The following is a 26,196-nucleotide window of genomic DNA, read 5'->3' on the forward strand; positions in this document are numbered from 1 at the left end:
ATGCGATCGACTTCATGAGTGAGAATCAAGATGGCAGAACGAGACTCTCTGACCTGTAGGACGGGGCTGTTGTCGAAGTTGTATGCGCTGGGCCGGCCCTCGAGCGTGGAGAAGGCCACGTTTCCCCCGGTGAGCGGAGAGATGTCGCTGAACTCATCCGTGCACAGAGCCTGCTGCTCATCCTCGCCCGTGCGGATGAAGCCGCGGTTGGTCTTGCTGTAGGTCTTCTCGCAGGAGCCGCTGTAGTACTGGTAGGGGACCCAGGGCCCGTCCTCACTGGTGCGCTTGAAGATGGCGAAGCTCTCCGGACGGCTGGTGTGGAACTTCAGACGCACATAGGTGATGTCGAAAGACTTGCCTGGGAGAGGACAGAACACAACATGAGCCACTGAAGTCCTAATAATCACATGCACTGCATGGGAACGTCCCAGATAAATGATCATATATTCAGGACATCAGCGAAGCGTGTGCTATAAAGCACAGAATGCAAGGCAGATATCACACAGATCGGCTAAAGGTAGACCAGAGTTCAGATAGAGCTGAAGATGTCTGGATGGATGCCATACGCTCGCTCTACTAAACAATCTGAGCTTCAGGACGGCCCACAATAAGATCGAGCCGGATTCAAGGACTGGATAAGACACTAAATCAGCACTGCAGGTGTCAAACACACACACACACACACACACAGCGCTGAAAGATTTCACAAGGTTAAGCAGACAAGCCTGATATTACACAGCTGGCATAATGCCACGCAAACATAACCTTGTTCCACTTGAAATACCTCAGAGCTCCTTCCTGTCTGATTAGATCTGCAAATCCTTGTCCTCAGATTTCTATTGTTCTGCTCATTTTTCCCTCTAGCTGCTGCTGAATCATGACCACTTTAGGACACCACGGGTGTCAGATCACTGCTTATTCGGGTCAGTGATGTGACTATTTCTGTTGTTGTATTATTTATTATGCAATGGAATTTACACACACACAATGAATTCTGTGATTTTTAGTTTCTGAATTAAAATTGATTGATTTTTTAGATCATGTCAGATCTGTGTGACTCCCCCAAAAATGTAATAACTATGAATTAATAATTTATGATATACAATGTGTATGCATTACTTGATGATTAACACCGCTCAAAAGTTTGGAGTTGGTATAATTTATTAAAAAAACATATTAACCCCTTAACGGTCACCCCCCTTTTTGAGAATACACATGAAAACTGCACCATCCACACTTAAAGGGCTGGAGTTCAAGAATGCTTTGGAATAAAGACCAAAGTTTGGTCTTGTTTTAAAGACGAAACTTTGCAGATTATTGAAAGCAAAGAAGTGAAAGCACTTCAAAATATGAAAGTCTGGAAAAGTTATGGAAGTTTAAATCTACTGTAAATGAAAAATATTGTACTAAATATTTTTTATTTAATATGAAATAAATATTTTGCAAAAATATTTTACTATAAAATTACTATAAAATCAAAGCCATATGTCTAACCAAGTTGTGTTCCAAAATTGAAGTCCCCATGAGATCTTGTTTAGGCGCTGTACCAAACACAGCCACCGGGTGTCACACACTCCATTGATCGCTTTTTTTGATGCATTTTCCTGTAGATTTCTGTCCAAATATCACTTCCATCACAAAACAGTCCCCAAATATGGACCCTTGAGACTCAGACCTTTCGGACAATGTGTTTTTTCAAGATAGGAAAAGATTTTAAATATAAAGTAGTAAAATTAAATGTTGCAATATGAAACATGACACTGCCCACTAGGGGGAGGAAGAATTTACAGTACCGTTTCCATGGTAACACAAAGTCCGATTTCAAAACGGTTTTCACAGGATGAATTTTGAGTTTGTAAGCTTTCAAATGATACTAATTTATGATAATTACTTAAATATATGATATGAAAAAAAGACGATAAAAAAGAGTACCAGGCGTCCCACCTGTGGACGGTGACAGTTAAGGTGAAGTCTCATATGCTCAATGTGTGATTTTAAATAAAAAAAGCTGAATTTATCATCTTCAGTGTCACATGATCCTTCAGAAATCATTCGAATAGGCTGATTTAATAATCATAAATGTTTTTTTACATTCATAAAACATTCTTTAAACTAGTTTTCCTTTCTTTACTGTGAACAATCATCTGTGCCATGACTGGAATCATTTCCTCATCAAGCCTGAAATTCTTCTTCCACTGTTTGATTGCATGTTAAAGATTCTCGTAAAATGACAAGAGCATAATCACATGCTTTTTTTATGACCAGAAGCTGAGTTTTTGTGCTAGTCTGGATTTCATCAGCTTTGCGCGAGCGTGTAAGAGCATATTTGTGCATGTCTGAGCAGGCCGAGTGTGTGTTTGGGAGAGATGTAAGCCGGTATGGAAACGGCATGGAGAGACATCGTTTATTCAGTGTGAAGAAAATGACACCATCTTTCAGCAGGGCCACGGGGGGGACCGATGTTTGCTTTAGCAAAGAATTTACTCTCCAAACAAATCCACCAAAACTAGGGACAACGGAGAGTTAAGTAAATAGACTGGGAGATTGCATCAAAACTACAGCTAAAGCCGGAACGACGGAAAGACTCGCTCCTTGCAGCCGTCTCTGACCGCATTACGGCTTAACATGAGGGTGAACTTGCTGACTTTTAGGAGCCCCTGCACACAAGGTCAAAGTTCAGAAGTGGGAGAGGTTTTACAATGGGGCGAGGGCTTTGTGAATGAGCTCAAAATGCCGCATGTAGATTATAATAGCTTACAATGACTCAAAGGTGAATCAAAAGGTATCCAAACTAGTCTATACTTCTTTTTCCTGCCTTTTCCATGCTGAGTCAGAAGACCTGGAATATACTAATGGACTTTTCCGGTACATTTACATCCATTTTTGAGCTGCTCTTTTCTACACAATAGACATGAATGAAGACCAGATCATCACATTCTGCAATTTCTTTAAGTTCCACAGAAACAAAACTTTCTTTCTTTTTTCTGTCGAACTCAAATTCATGTGGTTCATTTTTGAGTAAACTTGCACTTGCAATAAGAACAGATACTAAAGAAACGATGTCTAAAGGTTCAGTGTCATCATTTAATCCCCCTCACATTGTTCCAAACCTGTATGACTTCCTCTGTAGAAAACAAAAGAACATATTTATGTTTTTTTGTCAATACAATAGACATTGTTGCTTTGGACCCCATTGACTCTCACTGTATGAGCAGAAACAACTGAAACATTCTTTGAAACATCTTCTGTGTCTAATGGGTTAGCATGAGGGTGATTAAATGAGTAAATTGTAGATAATCTATGGCTTTAAGAGTGACTAGAAACAACAAAAGAAGAAAAAACAGTGTTGGAATCACTGCACAAGCTCTTGCAAAAGTGAAAATGATGACGTCACGCTCATAAAATAAGACCATATTCCCATGCACACACACATTCAGACAGCTCAACAGATCCAATAGTTTGGATTCTTTCAAATTCTACTCTCTTTTTGGCAATTGGGAGACTCGCTCTTACTCACAATTAACCGTTCATTTGTCTCTTGATCATACCGTGATTCCCTGCAGTTGAGGTGCACTTGTGGTAGTGAAGAACATTGTGGCCAAATAGGACCATTTCCTAATCAAGTCCTGCTTTGAACCCTGGAACAATCCAAGGCATCCCCATTTGGCACAGCTATGCCATGAATCCGACAACAGCAGATGACACTTAAAACCGAACACCCAAACAATGCAATGCCTCGGGGCGTTCGCATGCGATTCTCTGACTTCTCCAGCGCTGTGGCGAACAGTGCCATCATTGAGCTCTCACCTCTGAAGTCTCCCCAGCATCCTCGCAAAACAAGAACAACCAAATCTGTTGGCAAAGCCGTGAAGAATCAAGCCAGAAGCTGGCTGAGCGGGGAACAAAACAGCCCCTTCACACAGCCAACGCTCTTCAGAAGGACAGACAAAGCGCACTTGAGCAGGGACTCGCTCACTGGAGCATTGCTGGAGCTCAAAGGCATGACTGAAGCCAGGAGGCACATGAAGAGGCAAGGGTCAGCCCTGTGGGGGACGTCACACTGGACCGGCTTTCAACTTACACTTCATGACATCCCATCTTTGTCACAAAGCCTTTGGAGACTGAGGGTGTCTGAGAGAATTAAAGATGGAGGCCCGTTTCAAACATCTGCCGGAGAGATTGTATTCAAGTCCGATTACATTATACCACTGCAGCAAACACGGCAGATTCATCAGAGCAAAGAAAATAAGACATGCAGACAGATTAAAGAAAAATCAGAACCTGATGTTCTCGTGATCCCAAAAATACTGCACATCCTATGGGCAATGAATCATTTCCTTTGGGTCAGACATTACGCAGAGCTAGAGCAGCTGTGAGGAAGCAGACACAGGTGTCCACTATAGCTGAGAAACAGCACAGAGATGCTCTCAGAGCCCGCGCCGGCTAGAGGAACATACTGGGATGGAGAACTTAAGCCGTGTTTCCACCACAGGAACCAGGGTCTAAATAAAGTTCTGGGTACAAATGTTCCCCTAAAAACAGCCCTGCTCTCGAGGTAGTACTTCTTCACAGGTTCACGCAAGGTTTGGGATCTACCAACTATACAGAGAAATGTGTTTAAATATAAGCAGAACTCAGAGCATAAAGTGCCAGTATGCGTTTCCTGTGTCCTTTAATTGCAATTACTCAATTAGTAATTTCATATTTCACGCTAGACATTTGCATAATTGGTGTGAAAAGCTCGGAAGTCATTAGAAATGTAGCTCTAGTGTCATGGCTGATCCTGCTTTGCTGGAAGATTTGGCAAAACATGCTTAGTGGGAGCACAGAACGGCTTCTCAGTCGGTACCACTTTCCTAAATATGGCAGACCCTCCAGAAAAACGTGATTATGCGATCGCATAATTCAACCCATAATCAGCCAAAGTCTGCATATTTATGCGGGGGCCGCATTGTTTTTAAATACGCCGTACTTTCGCCGCATAAATTTACTTCACACAAGAGCAGCCATTTCCTCCTATTGCCATGGAGTGAAGTGACATCATTTACGTGAACATCATCGAAAAGCTGCAAACCACGATGAAGCACGCAAATCATTCTCATTTGCCAACAAAAATAAGCACAAAAGGCCACGCAAAGCAGTTTCCCGGTGTGACATGACATTTAGGAGTTGATGCAACTTTACACTTGTAAGATTGCACTGTGTTTTCTTACCAGTGGGGGAAATCATACTAGTTTCAAAAACCTCACAGTTGTGAGTATATTAGTAGATTGTACTGTATATACAGTAAGAGATTGCACGTGTGCATTGGAAGCCCTTATTTTAACAGAAGATACCTCTGTAAAACAGGAAGCACACATTTCATTTTTTTATATTTTATTTATTCATTTTTACAGAAGTTGTAGCATATTCCTTTTGCAAAGCTTCAGAACTTGTTTGACTCATCAATGTTACATTAAGGTAGTAGCCTAGTGAGAACAGGCTTTTCTTTCTCTTTTTCATCAAACCACAGTTTTTGCAAGTTCATCGCATAAAATTGCATAAATATCTGCATATTCCATTGCATTTTTTAAGAAAACGTGATGCAACAATCGGCAAAAAATTCTGCATTTTTCTGGAAGGACTGAGATGTACTTCTGGAGTTCTCCAGAGATTTAGGTAAGGACATGTATGGTTCACTGGAAGCATTTCTGAATGCTAATGAACATGAACGATGGTGCTTAAGAACATGTGGGATTTATCAACAATGATTATTTACTGGTGTGTGTAAGAACCGCGCGCACACATTTGATAAATACAGATTTTTTTGCACTTAGGCACATTTTAGATTTCATTCGTAGGACTGAATATAGAACAGTTTTAACACACTTGATAAATGAAGTGAAGTGATGTCTTGTGCGCTGAACAAGCTGATTGGTTGAGTTCACGCAGCATTTTATTATTTCAACCACAATTTGTACAAGTCAGCTGCGGTGCGTGCAGTAAGACTTTTTTGCTATTCCAATCAACAATGAAGTTTCAAAAATACGACTGACGAGGAGGTTCAGGCTTTATTAAGTTTATATGCATACACGTTTTTATTATTTACTGTTATTGTGTGATTGCTGGATTAATTGTATAATCCTCATGGGAAAAGTCACGGGTGTGAAGTCGACTGATGTATGGAGGTTTACTCCTGGAGTTTAAAGCTCCATCTAATTAGGCTCATATGGAGTCAAATTAAAGGGCTCTGTTCTCCCAGTGTTAATGGGAAATTCCTCTGCACCTCATCGCTCACACACACACACACACACACACACACACACACACAAAACACACACGCACACACACACAATGCATATGAAGGAGACTTAAACACAGAATGGGTCCAAAAGTCTGTGACTCCTAGTGAACATGGTTTCATATTCAACATATTTAATTACATTTTATAGTATAAATTAGATTTAAATTTGCATGTTTGATAAGTGACCGACAGAAATGCAGAAAAATAGCAACCATTTCAAAATCCTAACTTTTTTTACCAGGTTTAAATGAGAAGAGCCAACATGTTCCTAAAACTCTTCGACTGTGGGATCCTACACTGTTTTCCCAATGCAAGTCTGTGTAAAATAAAATAAAACAAAAATACTGCCAAATTATATCACTCTCGAAGAAGCTGCAAGAAGTCCGTGAATAGAGTTAAGCATTCGGTGGTGCATGAATGACAACACTACACGGTTTTCATCAAGTCTTCCAAGATCAAGAGCGTCCTGAGCAGAAGAACAAGAGGAATTCACCACTCCTTCCAGAACAATCCCAGTTTCCCAACACAAACTACATTTCCATAGCCCTCAGATCAAACCGGCTCTTTAATATTCATGAGCAATATCACACTCACAGTCATGCAAAATGTCTTTATATCTATGCAGCATGAAAATAGCGTTTCATCTCTCATTTGTGTATCGTCTCTGAATGAATAATGCTGTTTTCCAGGTCAAACATGAGTTCTTTAAGCAGCTTGTCATACTGAGGCCTTCTCCTCCACTTCCTCTGTATTTCACAATCTGTCCTCACTCACAGACACAGTCAAATCTTCAATAAATTGATTTTTCCTAACCAGCTCCAGCCTCGTGTTAGCCCCGCCCACTGCAGAATCCCATTGGTCTAAAATCCCCCTCAACGACAGAACATCAAACCCGTCGGACTGTGTGCTGTATGGATAACGTGTCACACTGGGTCGAGTTAGAACCCTTATCAGAGGGACGACACCCTTGAGGCGACCTTGGTTTATGAGCCTTCCTCAAGGTCACACGGGTATCAGCCTTCTCTGGAAAACACTCTCTGTCTCAAACCTGGAACCAAAACGGAGACTGTGTGACAACTCAGGGCGGGCGGCGAGGACTCTCTGAACTGACTGGAATGTGTTTCCGCACATAGTGACGCCAATGCGGGGGTCAAGCCACAAAGAGAAGGAACATCTGCAAATGATCAAAAGCGAGGGGACAACAGACTAAGAGAAAGAGCTAAAACACAGAAGATAACGCCAAGCACCATGGGGGAGAGACATCCGAGGAAACCAAACACAAAGAATGCAAAACAGACACGGCTAAATGAGCAAACACTGCAGCCTTACACAACCACACAATGAGGAAAATACACAAAGCCGCATTAAAGGGCCACAGCATGAGGAATATCCCATGATCAGAGGTTATTGTACTATTAAAAAGCACTGAAAATGTCCTCTTCTGCTTCTGTTCTCAAAGAGGGTGCATGTCCTAAAGGAGGCGAGGAAGTTGATGAAACGCCCCGGTGCGGTTCAGTGTGGCTTAACTGCTCATTATGAAGGATGAGAGAAGGGCTCAGGCTACACGCCGAGGCTTGTGGGACTAACAGAAACACTCTTCTACTCTATTCAGGACGGGGTTTTTTAAAGAAACTGCATGGATGCATTCAATTGAACAATAGAGGTAGTTAAAGTCCCCCTGTGGTGAACATCAAGCTTTTAAATGTTGTTTATACGTCTGTGTTGTGTGTTTAATATGCTTTAAACCATGAGCAAATTCATAAGTCAACACCATTGCTGAGTATGTTCTCCTAAAAACTCAAACTCGCTGGTGTTTCTGACGCCACAATCTACCTCATAACCAATCACGTCAACGATTGGCTCTCTGAGCTGGTTTGAGTGAGTGGAGGCGGGGATCATTTGCATAGACCCCACGAATACTAAATGAGGCAAGGGTTAAATTTAAGCTATTTTAAAGGCATGAAGATTGTTTTCCCCAGGAATAAACGTTTAAATATGCAATCAAAGATGAGTTTTAAAGGATTAGTTGATTATTTCCTCTCCCCATCTCATCCCAGATGTTCATGTCTTTCTCTCTTCAGTCGTCTTTAGAGGAAAACACTCCAGGATTTTTCTGCTCATAATGGACTTCAATGGGAACCAACGGCTGAAGGTCCAAATCACTGCAGTTTCAGAGGAAGAGCTTCAGAGGCTCTGACCAATCACAGACGAGGAATAGAGTCTGATCTAGACAAACCATCGCCACATTTACAACACACACACACACATTTATACACTTTAACCTCAGACGCTGGACTTCAGTGTTGTTCGTATGATGTCATCACGTCTGAAAGGTCACATGACGCAGGTGGAAGTGTTAAACGAACGTGCAGAGACTAAATCAAACGGCCTTTACACAAATAAAGGGGAAACAACGATGACGGACGATTGTAAAGTTGGAGGAGAACATGAGATGGAGTTTTTCGGCACTTCCACCTGCGTCATGTGACCTTTCAGACGTGATGACATCATATGAACAACACTGAAGTCCAGCGTCTGAGGTTAAAGTGTATAAATGTGTGTGTGTGTTGTAAATGTGGCGATGGTTTGTCTAGATCAGACTCTATTCCTCGTCTGTGATTGGTCAGAGCCTCTGAAGCTCTTCCTCTGAAACTGCAGTGATTTGGACCTTCAGCCGTTGGTTCCCATTGAAGTCCATTATGAGCAGAAAAATCCTGGAGTGTTTTCCTTAGAAAAACGTAGTATTTAACCTATAGCTTTTTTTATTATATTCAAATAGAAAACAATCTTTTGACCAGTAGAGTATATATAAAACAATAGTGTCCCTTACTACATTTGTATTATGCTTGATATTTTCTGTGCATTTCAGCTCATTTTTCACTCCGTTAAACCGTTTGAGCGACTGCTGAATTTGATAAATAAATAAAGTTCGCCCTACATTCTGTCCAAGCCCAAGCTGAATCAGTTTCTTTATGTTTTAGACCATCATAGCTTGAGTTTTAAAGCAGCAGCTCAGACAGATGTGCGCATTGTGCTAGCGGCGCCATACATCATAATATTTCAGAATGAGTCCAACACTGAATAATGAGGGAAGAAAAGCAGCAGCTGTCTAAAGAGACGGCCATAAATCCACACAAACCAAGTGTGAGGAGACGGAGAGAGGGAACGACGGAGCCTTGAGACGTGAGAGAGAGAGAGAGAGAGAGAGAGAGAGAGAGAGAGAGAGAGAGAGAGAGAGAGAGAGAGAGAGAGAGAGAGACTAAATCCTGCAAATAGAAGATACTGGACATCCTTGAGCTTTTACTCCCGCTAGAGTTTTCCCGGTTCCTCCCTGAACGCGGTGGCCAGACTCTGATTAGGGCGAGTGAAAAGAAAACACAAAAACTAAAACAAAGTCTTTGTCAGAAATGCCTGTCTAATGAAGAAGAGGGGCTTGTGTGTGCTTGCTTGGCAAGGCGGAGGGCAAAAGATTTCGCCTTTAAAAGTGTCAAACACGTTTATTTGTGAGCTAAAGGTAAATCCGAGGTTTATGGGGGAAATGACTAAACTGAAAAGCCCTTTGAAATGGAGAGGCCGTCCACTAGTGTTCCTTCAAAAGGAGGCCCGGCTCACAGAATCACATCACCATAACACGGGCAGGCCTGTTGGTATGCAACGGTCACATGACCCCAATTAAATCCTCTTAAAACAAACACTAAATAACCACCAATCGCAAATGAAACACTAACGCACAGGTCTCATTGTGTGCGGGAGCTCTGCCCATTCACACGGTTTAAAGGTGAGATCCATCAGGGATTCCATTCATCTTTGACATTCCGGGCTTTGGGAGGGGAAAGAAAAGGTGGAGCGCTTTGCCAAAGGCCGTGCTCTGAATTCACACCTTTCAGCTTACCTTCAAGCCCTATTGGAGATGTGTGAGGTGATAAAGACCTACGACAATTGAGCTCCAGCTCCGTTACAACAAAAGAACGATGCATCCATTCAACACGCCGGCCTCGGAGTCCCGGGCCCCAGGCGGACTGGCTGCAGGGGCCGCAGTAACTCACAGAGCTGTTTACAGGACGGGGTAAAGCTCTGAATAAGTGGCTGCGTTATCTAAACAGCCCTGAAAGCTTTACGGCTGCGGGTTTACTGCTGGGAGAATGTTTTAATCAGGGAGAAATTGATTATAAGCCATTCTAAAATGTCATGTGCTGGGCTGAGATTTCTCAGAGAAATTTATGGGGCGGAAAACCATTTGCTCTGTTTGGCGTCCCCGCGAGAAGAAGGAGCAGGATTTGAGCTACACCCTGTGTGTGTGTGAGTGTGTGTGTGTGTGTGTGTGTGTGTGTGTGTGAGTGTGAGTGTGAGTGTGAGTGTGAGTGTGAGTGTGAGTGTGAGTGTGAGTGTGAGTGTGTGTGTGTGTGTGTGTGTGTGTGTGTGTGTGTGTGTGTGTGTGTGTGTGTGTGTGTGTGTGTTCAGACGAGACGTTGGTCCGTTCACAACAGTCCTCTTCATTTCTCAATAGTTGACCTTTGCACAACATTCAGCTCAAATATTTTTTTTCCTATATTTTAAATTCGAGGGAAGAACAAAGTCACTGGACTATTTATCTGTCAAAAATATTTGGCAAAAAACTAACAAGTTTTATTTGACTATGCAAAAGTTTGCACGTGTTCATCATTTATTTTTATTACAGCCTGGCCAAAAATTATGTTCACACAATCACAAATAAAACAACTGACTAAAAAAAAAAAAATTATTATTATTATTATTATTATTATTATTATTAATACTAAAATATATACACACACAGTAATTTGGAAAATAAAAAAATATTATTATTATCATTAATAATATTATAAATAATAAGAATATTATGTGACACTGGACCACAAAACCAGTCGTAAGGGTATTTTTTTTGTATTTATTGATATTTATTGTTTGTTAGGATAGGACAATAATTGAAAATCTGGAATCTGAGGGTGCAAAAACATCTAAATATTGAGAAAATCTCCTTTAAAGTTGTCCAAATGAAGTCCTTAGCAATGCATATTACTACTAATAATACATTTATGATATGAACATTGACCAAATATCTTCATGGAACATGATCTTAATATCCTCATGATTTTTGGCATAAAAGAAAAATGGATAATTTTGACTCCTACAATGTATTGTTGGCTATTGCCAATGAGGATTTCATTCATAATGGTATGAGAATATAAGAGAATGTAGTTGGCCGTCATGAAAACAGGTGTGAAATGTGACTTTGTGAAACTGAACCTGGATTGGCTGCAAACTAAACACAATCATATCCAGGTTTTAAAAATATTCATTCATAAAAATGGCAATTTCCACCGTTTCTCCTGGAGCAGTTAAACTGGGCATGTGAAGGTGTGGCGGTTTGCAGTGTCCGGGCGACTGAGCTCTCTCTGCATTCCTTCAGCTCCTCCAAACCTCTCCAACACAGCCGGAGGAGCAGGAGCGCGGGATCGGGAGAGCAGAGCCTCAGGAGCCGCTGCATGAGCACATGAGCCCAGTCCAATTAAACTTCCTCTCATGACCTCACTGCATTCTTCAGTGCTGGGATGAACAATGACGGCTTTGACTTTTTAAACGTGTGGGCATGACCGTTTTTTTCCTGTACATCATTTTTCACCATCTGCCCATCGGCCTGCTGGGAGATGCATGTGGAACATCTGTTAGCGTCCACACACACACACACACACACACACACACACACACACACACACACACACACACACACACACACACACACACACACACACATGCATCAGCATGTACAGCGTGACCACTGACCAGACAATGTTCACACACTTCACATGTGACCCAGGACCACAAAACCAGTCATAATGTTTTGAAATCTCAATAATTGCACCCTACACACAAATCAACCAAAAAGGGAAGGAAACAAACGTTCTGTGTTTTTTTATTTACAGCTTTTCAAGCCTCATTTCCTGGCAAAGGAGATACACTGACCGTTTAGTTCTGATTATCTGACCTCCAGAGGGACCTTTAGTCTAATCTTGTTAAATATCGGTTTTGTTTTGAGAACTGAACACTTGTTGATCTAACTTTTATTGCTCAATCTTATAATTAACTTCTGAATAACTTCCAAGAGCGTTGAGAAAGAGCGTTGCACACGAGTCATGGCTTCCCAGCAACAGTCAAGCTCAATTTAACCGGTCACCCAAGCAACATTGAAACCGATCTACACTCAGTACCGGAACTGCCCATTTCACACTGATGAATGTCCAGCGGGTAGGTGGAGTGAAGGAGGAGGGCATGTGTTGCATTACAATAGAGGAATCTGAGGAATGCGGTCGAATAGAGACGAGCAGAGAGCCCTAACTGGACATCAGAGGGCCTTACTGGACATCAGAGAGCCCTAACTGGACATCAGAGGGCCTTACTGGACATCAGAGGGCCTTACTGGACATCAGAGGGCCTTACTGGACATCAGAGGGCCTTACTGGACATCAGAGGGCCTTACTGGACATCAGAGGGCCTTACTGGACATCAGAGGGCCTTACTGGACATCAGAGGGCCTTACTGGACATCAGAGAGCCCTTACTGGACATCAGAGAGCCCTTACTGGACATCAGAGGGCCTTACTGGACATCAGAGAGCCCTAACTGGACATCAGAGGGCCTTACTGGACATCAGAGGGCCTTACTGGACATCAGAGGGCCTTACTGGACATCAGAGAGCCTTACTTGACATCAGAGGGCCTTACTGGACATCAGAGGGCCTTACTGGACATCAGAGGGCCCTAACTGGACATCAGAGGGCCTTACTGGACATCAGAGGGCCTTACTGGACATCAGAGGGCCTTACTGGACATCAGAGGGCCTTACTGGACATCAGAGAGCCCTAACTGGACATCAGAGGGCCTTACTGGACATCAGAGGGCCTTACTGGACATCAGAGGGCCTTACTGGACATCAGAGAGCCTTACTTGACATCAGAGGGCCTTACTGGACATCAGAGGGCCTTACTGGACATCAGAGGGCCCTAACTGGACATCAGAGAGCCCTAACTGGACATCAGAGGGCCTTACTGGACATCAGAGGGCCTTACTGGACATCAGAGGGCCTTACTGGACATCAGAGAGCCCTAACTGGACATCAGAGAGCCCTAACTGGACATCAGAGAGCCCTAACTGGACATCAGAGGGCCTTACTGGACATCAGAGGGCCTTACTGGACATCAGAGGGCCTTACTGGACATCAGAGGGCCTTACTGGACATCAGAGGGCCTTACTGGACATCAGAGGGCCTTACTGGACATCAGAGAGCCCTTACTGGACATCAGAGAGCCCTTACTGGACATCAGAGGGCCTTACTGGACATCAGAGAGCCCTAACTGGACATCAGAGGGCCTTACTGGACATCAGAGGGCCTTACTGGACATCAGAGGGCCTTACTGGACATCAGAGAGCCTTACTTGACATCAGAGGGCCTTACTGGACATCAGAGGGCCTTACTGGACATCAGAGGGCCTTAATGGACATCAGAGGGCCTTACTGGACATCAGAGGGCCTTACTGGACATCAGAGGGCCTTACTGGACACCAGAGAGCCCTAACTGGACATCAGAGAGCCTTACTTGACATCAGAGGGCCTTACTGGACATAAGAGAGCCCTTACTGGACATCAGAGAGCCTTACTGGACATCAGAGAGCCTTACTGGACATCAGAGGGCCTTACTGGACATCAGAGGGCCTTACTGGACATCAGAGGGCCTTACTGGACACCAGAGGGCCCTTAGTGGACATCAGAGGGCCCTTACTGGACATCAGAGGGCCTTACTGGACATCAGAGGGCCTTACTGGACACCAGAGAGCCCTTACTGGACATCAGAGAGCCCTAACTGGACATCAGAGGGCCTTACTGGACATCAGAGAGCCCTAACTGGACATCAGAGGGCCTTACTGGACATCAGAGGGCCTTACTGGACATCAGAGAGCCCTTACTGGACATCAGAGGGCCTTACTGGACATCAGAGGGCCTTACTGGACATCAGAGAGCCCTAACTGGACATCAGAGAGCCTTACTTGACATCAGAGGGCCTTACTGGACATCAGAGAGCCTTACTGGACATCAGAGAGCCCTTACTGGACATAAGAGAGCCCTTAGTGGACATCAGAGAGCCCTTACTGGACATAAGAGAGCCCTTAGTGGACATCAGAGAGCCCTTACTGGACATAAGAGAGCCCTTAGTGGACATCAGAGAGCCCTAACTGGACATAAGAGAGCCCTTAGTGGACATCAGAGAGCCCTTACTGGACATAAGAGAGCCCTTAGTGGACATCAGAGAGCCCTAACTGGACATCAGAGGGCCTTACTGGACATCAGAGAGCCCTTACTGGACATCAGAGGGCCCTTACTGGACATCAGAGGGCCTTACTGGACATCAGAGGGCCTTACTGGACACCAGAGAGCCCTTACTGGACATCAGAGAGCCCTAACTGGACATCAGAGGGCCTTACTGGACATCAGAGAGCCCTAACTGGACATCAGAGGGCCTTACTGGACATCAGAGGGCCTTACTGGACATCAGAGAGCCCTTACTGGACATCAGAGGGCCTTACTGGACATCAGAGGGCCTTACTGGACATCAGAGAGCCCTAACTGGACATCAGAGAGCCTTACTTGACATCAGAGGGCCTTACTGGACATAAGAGAGCCCTTACTGGACATCAGAGAGCCTTACTGGACATCAGAGAGCCCTTACTGGACATAAGAGAGCCCTTACTGGACATAAGAGAGCCCTTAGTGGACATCAGAGAGCCCTTACTGGACATAAGAGAGCCCTTAGTGGACATCAGAGAGCCCTAACTGGACATAAGAGAGCCCTTAGTGGACATCAGAGAGCCCTTACTGGACATAAGAGAGCCCTTAGTGGACATCAGAGAGCCCTAACTGGACATCAGAGGGCCTTACTGGACATCAGAGAGCCCTAACTGGACATCAGAGGGCCTTACTGGACATCAGAGGGCCTTACTGGACATAAGAGAGCCCTTACTGGACATCAGAGAGCCTTACTGGACATCAGAGAGCCCTTACTGGACATAAGAGAGCCTTACTGGACATCAGAGAGCCCTTACTGGACATAAGAGAGCCTAACTGGACATCAGAGGGCCTAACTGGACATCAGAGGGCCTTACTGGACATCAGAGGGCCTTACTGGACATCAGAGAGCCCTTACTGGACATCAGAGAGCCCTTACTGGACATCAGAGGGCCTTACTGGACATCAGAGGGCCTTACTGGACATCAGAGAGCCCTAACTGGACATCAGAGAGCCTTACTTGACATCAGAGGGCCTTACTGGACATAAGAGAGCCCTTACTGGACATCAGAGAGCCTTACTGGACATCAGAGAGCCCTTACTGGACATAAGAGAGCCCTTAGTGGACATCAGAGAGCCCTTACTGGACATAAGAGAGCCCTTAGTGGACATCAGAGAGCCCTTACTGGACATAAGAGAGCCCTTACTGGACATCAGAGAGCCCTAACTGGACATAAGAGAGCCCTTACTGGACATCAGAGAGCCCTTACTGGACATCAGAGAGCCCTTACTGGACATCAGAGAGCCCTAACTGGACATCAGAGAGCCCTAACTGGACACCAGAGAGCCCTTACTGGACATCAGAGAGCCCTAACTGGACATCAGAGAGCCCTAACTGGACATCAGAGAGCCCTTACTGGACATCAGAGAGCCCTTACTGGACATCAGAGAGCCCTAACTGGACACCAGAGAGCCCTTACTGGACATCAGAGAGCCCTAACTGGACATCAGAGAGCCCTAACTGGACACCAGAGAGCCCTTACTGGACACCAGAGAGCCCTAACTGGACATCAGAGAGCCCTAACTGGACACCAGAGAGCCCTTACTGGACATCAGAGAGCCCTAACTGGACACCAGAGAGCCCTTACTGGACATCAGAGAGCCCTAACTGGACATCAGAGAGCCCTTACTGGACATCAGAGAGCCCTAACTGGACATCAGAGAGCCCTAACTGGACATCAGAGAGCCTTACTGGACATCAGAGAGCCCTAACTGGACATCAGAGAGCCTTACTGGACATCAGAGAGCCCTAACTGGACATCAGAGAGCGTTGGATTTGAAAAAGTAAAGAAAGCCTTGACGACCCACGACTGCAAAGGTCCTAAACCACCACAGACATTGAGGGGGTCAATAATCAGAATGGCTAAATTCCCCCCCAGTATTTGATATTGTTGCCCTGCCCTCCTGCACTGCATTACCCAGCGCTCTGTGTTAGGATGACAAAAAGATTTAAAAGCTACATTTGTAGTCTGGTCTGCCTCAGGTCTAACAGCGCTAGTCAATGTCAACATGATTGAGATGGCCAATCAAATCAAAGTAGGCGGGGTTTATGTTCTCGTGCACAGTCTTCACACAGATGAGTGTGTCAATCTAAGGGTTAACGCCGTTATGGAGACTCTATTCTTTCTGATGAAATCACTAAATATAATGCACACACACACACACACACACACACACACACACACACACACACACACACACAGACACACACACGGACACACACGGACACACACGGACACACACGGACACACACGGACACACACGGACACACACGGACACACACGGACACACACACACACACACAAACGTCCCTGCTCTTCATATATAATCACTGAACATCTTTGATTATAATGAAGAAGAAAAACAAAATGAGGGCGGACCAAAGCCTTTAACCTTCGACACGGTTTACAAACACTTCCCAGACCACTGAGGATTGACATATTCACAGCAGATCTGTGCATTTACTCACTAACGGGAAGAATATCACCGTATGTTTGACGCAAAGTCATGCAAATATTATTTGCAAATAGTTCCAAAATTATTATTCCACAACTAGACCTAGAATTTCGTTCACTGTTCCGTTTCTTTAAGCTTTATAAAAATACAAAAAATTGGTCACTTTGTGTGTGTGCGTGTGTGCGCGTGTGTGTGTGTGTGTGTGTGTGTGAGAAAGAATGTAACTTATGAAATCTAAATTCCACTGCTAGAAGTGTTAACACATGGTAGTTGTTAGATTGCTGTTTCTGCATATTAGTTCCAGAGGTTTTTAAGGAGAAATTTCAAAACAAACTTCATAAAAAGTATTTTCCATTTCCACGATGAAGATATATTTTCCCCATGACCCCTTCAAGTGTAAGGCCTGAGGAGTCAGCATGTTAAAGGGATAGTTCACCCAGAAATGAAGATTAGCCCATGATTTCCTCTCCCTCAGCTCATCTGAGGTGTGTGTGACATTCTTCTCTCAGACGAATATAATCTGAGTTATATTACAAAAGTTCAGGCTAATCCAAGCTTTAGAATTGGATTCATAGTTGCTCTGTTTTTGAAGTCCATAAAAAGTGCATCTGTGTGTCATATAACTGCTCCAGCGGCTCTGGGGTGTTAATAAAGGCCTTCTGAAGCGAATCAATGCGTTTGTGGAAGAAAAATATCCATATTTCAAACTTTATCAAGTAAACTTTCGGCCTCCGCCTTCCCTGTTCAGTTTCTGGAGAAAGTGTGTAAAGTTCCCCTGCGGATGGAAAGACTAACGCTCAGCTCCGCTCGTCATGACGACACACACACATCTGGAGTTTCACTTTCAACATTCAACACTTTTACACAGAAGGCGGAGGCCGAAAGTTTACTTGATAAAGTTTGAAATATGGATATTTTTCTTCCACAAACGCATTGATTGGCTTCAGAAGGCCTTTATTAACACCCCAGAGCCGCTGGAGCAGTTATATGACGCACAGATGCACTTTTTATGGACTTCAAAAACAGAGCAACTATTACTGCAATTCTAATGCTTGGATTAGCCTGGACTTTTGTAATATAACTCAGATTTTTTTTCGTCTGAGAGAAGAATGTCACACACACCTCAGATGAGCTGAGGGAGAGGAAATCATGGGCTAATCTTCATTTCTGGGTGAACTATCCCTTTAACCCTCATGAATTCATTCTGAGGAGACCCACTTCAGCCGCCCTGTATTCACTGATCCAGGACCTGCTGTTTGCTCGCTCTTCAGTGAGAGTCAAGCGTGACGGTGTGGAGCTCTGAGGGGAGTGTGGGACCCTGAGGGAGGAGGCAGGAAGACGGGAGGATGGAAAACAGAGAGGAGGGTGGGAAGTAATGATGGAGTTTAATGCCTGAGGCTCTGCAGACAGAGCAGGATCACTAACACCTGCTGACCACACGGCAACACTACCAAACATCTCTGAAGAGGGAAGGGTCATCACACACACACACACACACACACACACGCTGACGGCTCCTGTAACCCGAACAAAGCTCGTTGATGGACGCGCTGTTGGTGTGTGTGTGTGTGTGTGTGTGTGGCACAGAAATACTCCGTCACACTCGTGTTCTGAAATGTCTGTGTTTATCATGAGGATCAGCTCTAACAGAGAGAATACGGCAGAATGCAGGAAATTGCATTAACTAAGAGCCAGACTATCAAATCAGTCCATCACTACAACTCAAGACTTCCCTCCACATCAAGGCATCTGGAAACAAACACATCATTTGATTAGAGTCAGAGGTTCTCTCAGCCGCTGAAGCTTCACACCGTTCAGGCAAACAGGAGAGCTGAGGACGGGAAAACAACACGAGCGATGGCCACAGGGGTCACACGGAGCTACAAATGTGTGTGATGATGTGGGAAACCAGGGCAAACACACACTATAAAGCCGGGTCAATAGGCCCACCCTGCCTGCACACCCCAGAAGACAAAAGGCACAAACAACAAACATTTGCAGTTCTGCAGAAGATCTCACATCCTCCATCCCGATTCAAACACCAGCGGCCGGCGGCCATCTTCACAGAGCTGATCATTCACACGCATACAGTCAGGAAATACATTAAAGACATACTATGATGAACTACTTTAATTCAAAAAGACTCCAAGATAAGACGATGCAATAAAGCAGGTGAACAAGAAATAAATTTGTCGAGTTTTCAACACTGATTACATCAACACGATATTTTAAAATTGTGTCACAACTTAATTTAATTGTGTTCAATCGATCGAATATATTTAGAACTGAAGTGTCATTTGTGTTAAAACTACATAAATCATTTTTGTTGACATAAACTGGGCGGTGGATCTGTAGTTCCCAGCATGCTCTGCATTAGGAGAGTGTTGTGTGTTTTTCAGTAAAGATGTTGGACCAACTCAATTACATTTCATTGCATGAATTTGTTTGAGTTGGGTCTAAACATTTATTGGATGAAAATCCTGCCCTCTATTAAAATGAGTTTCTTTGGGCGTTTTCACACTGACAGTCCACACCAAGATCCACACGAAGTTCATGTTTTGACACATTTTATATATTCATTAGTTTTGGTTTGGTTTGATGCCTCCATGTCACGATTATTGTCTGCTATAGTCTATTTGCTTCTTATTTATTAAATCCAGGCAATTATCTGATGAAACATTGATTACAATTAAGATACAATTTATACAATTCACTTTAAAGAAAGGCTTTCTACAAAACTAAATGAAGTGGTCAAAATCATTTCTGACCTTCTGTCTTCTGCGCATCTTTTCACTTTTCATAATCAATATAGCCGGAATGAAATTTAAAAATAACATATTTACAGATTAACAGGAACTTCTTGTAGATGCGAACCATACAGAAAATGCTTTCAAACTAGAAACAAACCAAACCTGTCGGTTTCACACCTGTCATTTTGATTCGGATCAAACTCAAAGTCCGAAAATCAGGACCAAACAAGGAAGGTGTGAAAGGGCCCATTGAGTGCTGTGTGAAAACTGTAGAACTTTACTATAGTTTGTCAGCCGTATCATGTGACCCTGGAGCTCAACCCCAGTCATAAGGGAGATGTACAGCTCATCTTCATCTGAATAAATCATCTCTCACTGATGTATGGTTTGTTAGGATAGAACAATATTTGAACATCTGGAATCTGAGGGTGCAAAAACATCTAAATATTGAGAAAATCTCCTTTAAAGTTGTCCAAATGAAGTCCTTAGCAATGCATATTACTACTAATAATACATTTATGATATGAACATTGACCAAATATCTTCATGGAACATGATCTTAATATCCTCATGATTTTTGGCATAAAAGAAAAATTGATAATTTTGACCCATACACTGTATTGTTGGCTATTGCCACAACTGAATTTTAATGACATGACCAAATATTAACAAAAAAGGCCATATTTCCCCAAAAGACAATAGTCAAGTCACCGTAGTGCTTTATACAATCATGCAACTTTATATAATAATGCGAGGAGAGTTTAATTCGGCTGTAAAGCAGTTTTATAAAACAGTCTCATTGTTCAGTTCAGTGCTGATTCAGTTCTGTAAATATAATTCTATAGAAGTATAGAGCCGCTGTGTGTTAAACAGTGAAGTTCTCCTCCAGCTCAGTCCTCATTCAGTGCGCTCAGATCACTAATATTGTGCTACATCCACACTTTACATTGCTTTGATCACCCCATATATTCAATCTTGTATTATTACACTGATCAGATTAGGAAAACTCATCTTACGAAAGTGTCGACTTTCCTGACAAGTACTTTAATTAAAATGTAACCATTAATCTTTGCAGAGTATTAAGTCAATCAAAGATGTGGTGTTCTTTGAAAATTACTGCATGAAACCCAGAGCAGTGATGACTGAAGGGGAAGCTTCAGGACACTGATGTGCTGGAAACCACAGCCCAGACACACTGACACAGCCGCCCGTCAACCACATCACACGGCTCACACACACGGCTCACACACACGGCTCACACACACGGCTCACACACACGGCTCACACACACCGCTCACACACACCGCTCACACACACCGCTCACACACACACACGCCTCTGTGGTCGGCTAGTCATAACAATGGGATTTTCTTGAGCTGGAGCTCCACACATGGAGGTAGCGTGTTGAGTTCTAGACAGCTGGAGAAGAAGCACCATCTAGTCTGGTCTTGCTCAGTCTGCTGTTAAAAATACTCAAAGTGAGCATGACCTGAGCTCATGAAATGCAATTAAAAGCTCAGACTCGCAGAATATTAAAACTTAAAGGAGTCGCGACATGAGAAATCAAATTTGCCATAATCTTTTTTGGCATGTATATTTGCTTTTTTGTGCAAAAAATGTATTAACACAAGTGAATCTCAAGGAACATGTGTGACCCTGGAGCACATCCCCAGTCATAAGAGAGATGTACAGCTCATCTTCAGCTGAATAAATCATCTCTCACTGATGTATGGTTTGTTAGGATAGGACAATATTTGAACATCTGAGGGTGCAAAAACATCTAAATATTGAGAAAATCTCCTTTAAAGTTGTCCAAATGAAGTCTTTAGCAATGCATATTACTACTAATAATACATTTATGATATGAACATTGACCAAATATCTTCATGGAACATGATCTTAATATCCTCATGATTTTTGGCATAAAAGAAAAATGTATAATTTTGACCCATACGATGCCACAGATATACCCGTGAGACGCAGCACTGCTGTTGAGCTCCAGGGTCATGTGTTCAAAATAATAATAAAAAACATGTCATGACCTTTAAACGTCAATAAGCATTTCAACATCCCAAACTTATAGGAATATTCTAGGTTCAATACAGGTTAAGCTCAATTGACAGAACATTTATTACCAAAAAACGTAATTGGCTTCTCTTTTTCTTTTTAAAAAGCAACGAATGTGAATGAAGTCAATCCTTAAATGTTAAAGTACTCACGGTTTCAAACGTATAGCCACAACATAAGCATGATTTTAGTGTTTGGTGTACTGGTATTAAACATTCCTTTAATAGAAAAGGCCGTGTGAAGGTGAAATAAGGAAACGTCTCAGGTCTGCACATGCACTCAGAAGAGTTAATGATAAACTCACTAACACTCTTTACATTAACAGATCTCTTCCACAGGATGCCTGTGCTCAGCTCATTACCTCAGGCCTTCGAGGCATGCGACGCCTCACTCCAGACCAGCACAGATCTCGAGCCGCTGGAGACGAGCTGAACCTGGGAAGAGGCTGTTCTAACCCGCTCATGATCATGCTGGAGACGAGCTGAACCTGGGAAGAGGCCGTTCTAACCCGCTCATGATCATGCTGGAGACGAGCTGAGCTTGAGAAGAGGCTGTTCTAACCCGCTCATGATCATGCTGGAGACGAGCTGAGCTTGGGAAGAGGCCGTTCTAACCCGCTCATGATCATGCTGGAGACGAGCTGAGCTTGGGAAGAGGCCGTTCTAACCGCTCATGATCATGCTGGAGACGAGCTGAGCTTGGGAAGAGGCCGTTCTAACCCGCTCATGATCATGCTGGAGACGAGCTGAGCTTGGGAAGAGGCCGTTCTAACCCGCTCATGATCATGCTGGAGACGAGCTGAACTTGAGAAGAGGCTGTTCTAACCCGCTCATGATCATGCTGGAGAAGAGCTGAGCTTGGGAAGAGGCTGTTCTAACCCGCTCATGATCATGCTGGAGACGAGCTGAGCTTGAGAAGAGGCTGTTCTAACCCGCTCATGATCATGCTGGAGACGAGCTGAGCTTGGGAAGAGGCCGTTCTAACCCGCTCATGATCATGCTGGAGACGAGCTGAACTTGAGAAGAGGCTGTTCTAACCCGCTCATGATCATGCTGGAGACGAGCTGAACTTGAGAAGAGGCTGTTCTAACCCGCTCATGATCATGCTGGAGACGAGCTGAACCTGGGAAGAGGCCGTTCTAACCCGCTCATGATCATGCTGGAGACGAGCTGAGCTTGAGAAGAGGCTGTTCTAACCCGCTCATGATCATGCTGGAGACGAGCTGAGCTTGAGAAGAGGCCGTTCTAACCCGCTCATGATCATGCTGGAGACGAGCTGAACTTGAGAAGAGGCTGTTCTAACCCGCTCATGATCATGCTGGAGACGAGCTGAACCTGGGAAGAGGCCGTTCTAACCCGCTCATGATCATGCTGGAGACGAGCTGAGCTTGGGAAGAGGCCGTTCTAACCCGCTCATGATCATGCTGGAGACGAGCTGAGCTTGGGAAGAGGCCGTTCTAACCCGCTCATGATCATGCTGGAGACGAGCTGAGCTTGAGAAGAGGCCGTTCTAACCCGCTCATGAACATGCTGGAGACGAGCTGAGCTTGGGAAGAGGCCGTTCTAACCCGCTCATGATCATGCTGGAGACGAGCTGAGCTTTGGAAGAGGCCGTTCTAACCCGCTCATGATCATGCTGGAGACGAGCTGAACTTGAGAAGAGGCCGTTCTAACCCGCTCATGATCATGCTGGAGACGAGCTGAGCTTGGGAAGAGGCTGTTCTAACCCGCTCATGATCATGCTGGAGACGAGCTGAGCTTGGGAAGAGGCCGTTCTAACCCGCTCATGATCATGCTGGAGAAGAGCTGAGCTTGGGAAGAGGCCGTTCTAACCCGCTCATGATCATGCTGGAGACGAGCTGAACTTGAGAAGAGGCCGTTCTAACCGCTCATGATCATGCTGGAGACGAGCTGAGCTTGAGAAGAGGCTGTTCTAACCGCTCATGATCATGCTGGAGACGAGCTGAGCTTGGGAAGAGGCCGTTCTAACCCACTCATGATCATGCTGGAGAAGAGCTGAGCTTGGGAAGAGGCCGTTCTAACCCGCTCATGATCATGCTGGAGAAGAGCTGAGCTTGGGAAGAGGCCGTTCTAACCCGCTCATGATCATGCTGGAGACGAGCTGAACTTGAGAAGAGGCCGTTCTAACCGCTCATGATCATGCTGGAGACGAGCTGAGCTTGAGAAGAGGCTGTTCTAACCGCTCATGATCATGCTGGAGACGAGCTGAGCTTGGGAAGAGGCCGTTCTAACCCACTCATGATCATGCTGGAGAGGCGGCGGTGAAACTGCAGGACCTGCAGCAGCTGCAGAAACACTCACTGAAGCACTGGGGTCAAAGAAATCACAACCCCTCATATTATTTACTACATCCTTTATTTAAACTTCCGACTTCTCAGGGTTACAACATCATCGGGTCCATCAGCCAACTCTGAAACCCTGAAATATTTAGAGCAGTCACTAAACAACCGTTCCTCATGAGTGTAGAGACGGCGTTTCCTGCGTTCTGCTGTATTCTCTCTGTTAGAGCTGATCCTCATGATAAACACGGACAACATTTCAGAACACGAGTGAGACGGAGTATTTCTGTGACACACACACTCCATCAGGATTCACACACGCTTCAGAAAGTGTTTACTGAGTGTGACATCATAAAGGGGGGGAACTCCTTATATGGGCACTTCTCCCGGATGAGCACACACACACACACACACACACACACACACACACACCAAGAGCAAGTCCAACAAGCTTTGTTCGGGTTACAGGAGCCGTGTGTGTGTGTGTGTGTGTGTGTGTGTGTGTGTGTGTGTGTGTGTGTGTGTGTGTGTGTGTGTGTGTGTGTGTGTGTGTGTGTCTCCTCGAGCTCGACTGTGTTCAGAAAGAATCGGTTCAGTGTTTCTGTCTTTTATAAATATGATCAACACTACTCTAGAGATACTCCAGACTAATACCAGACTACTTTAAAAAAAAAAAGAGCATAGCTAAAAAAGTTGGATTGACTAGAAATACCAAAAATGTAACAAATAACAAAATAAAATGCAAATGAAGCGGTTCCATGTGTAATTACTGAACGTTGTAGGAAAAGAGATTGATCATAGCTGTCATGGAGTGTCCATCACTAGTTAAACATGCAGAAAATATGCCAAAAGGGCGATAAACAGGTATTCAGCGGACAAACATCCTGTTTGCGTTACCTGCACACATTACAGCTCAAGGTCATGCGTGTCGAATGTGTGTGTGGAGCTCATGGAGAGCAGCTGCGACTTCACGGATGACACTCGCAAGAGTCGAGTGTAGAGTTTCAGTCTCCTGTGTGTGTGTGTGTGTGTGTGTGTGTGTGGGTCGGAGACATTCTCCATAATTATCAGTTTATGGCTTCTTCAACTTTTCCCTGCCTCCTTTACATCTAGAACATGAGGATCATTCCTCACACACAACAGAGTAAAGTTACACTGCAAGCGTCTACATGCCTCTCTTTCCATCTCGTCACATTCACACACACATAAACACACAGTCTGTGGCTATAATTAGGAGAAAGGTCTCCCTGAGGCATTTAATAATTTCCTGTGCAACACAAATCAGACAAAGAGGAAGACACACACACACACACACACACACACACACACACACACACACACACACACACACACACACACACACCGTCCAGAGCACTTCCTCCAGCGGTGCCTGCGGAGGTCAGGAGCTTCTCTAGGGCAGAAACCTCTCATTCCCACAGCCCAGGGTCCGGCTAAAGCTGGGATTGAGGTTATCAGGTCAGGGTTTACGGGGACGAGGAGGAATGAGATTATAAACAGATGAATTTTTTCTGATTATGGTAATGTGCAAAAAAACGGTGCTATAGACCCTTTTCACAGACTGTGATGACGCGTTTTAACGCTCTTCAATATCGTAAATCCAGCAAAGTTTTTTGTATTATAATTTTTAAAAATATATATGTACATTTATAACACTAATACTTTGTATTTTATTACTTTTGCATCAAATTACAATAAAAAAAGTTACCGCAGCTGTGAGGGTGTTTAGTAATAGCGTCTATGAGAGTGATGGTAAAAATGAACATCTTTCTCTCTTTTCACTGCCGTTATCAATCTCACTCTATTTTTCCCTCTTTTTGAAAGTTGTGAAATCACTACTGTGGCGTTTTTCTTATGCTATGTGAGCAAATGGGCACACAAAAAAAATATTTAAAGTATTCTCTCATTCACAGCTATAATATTTAACCCAACTATAACGACTTCCGCTCTGAGAAACCCAGAAATGTGA

The 26,196-nt window shown here is 44.0% G+C and overlaps 1 protein-coding gene across 1 annotated transcript in view; it reads right to left on the bottom strand.

The window, feature by feature from the left end:
- The window catches only part of lamc1 (laminin, gamma 1), a 101,547-nt gene that overhangs the window by 50,719 nt on the left and 24,632 nt on the right, over positions 1-26,196 (bottom strand). Inside the window, exon 2 of the mRNA XM_079820235.1 lies at positions 54-358. Coding sequence (XP_079676361.1) covers positions 54-358 — 305 coding nt within the window. The remainder of the gene's footprint in view (positions 1-53; positions 359-26,196) is intronic.

The sequence above is a fragment of the Gobio gobio genome (genome assembly GCF_949357685.1).
Source record: "Gobio gobio genome assembly, chromosome: 6".
NCBI classification, from domain to species: Eukaryota; Metazoa; Chordata; class Actinopteri; order Cypriniformes; family Gobionidae; genus Gobio; species Gobio gobio.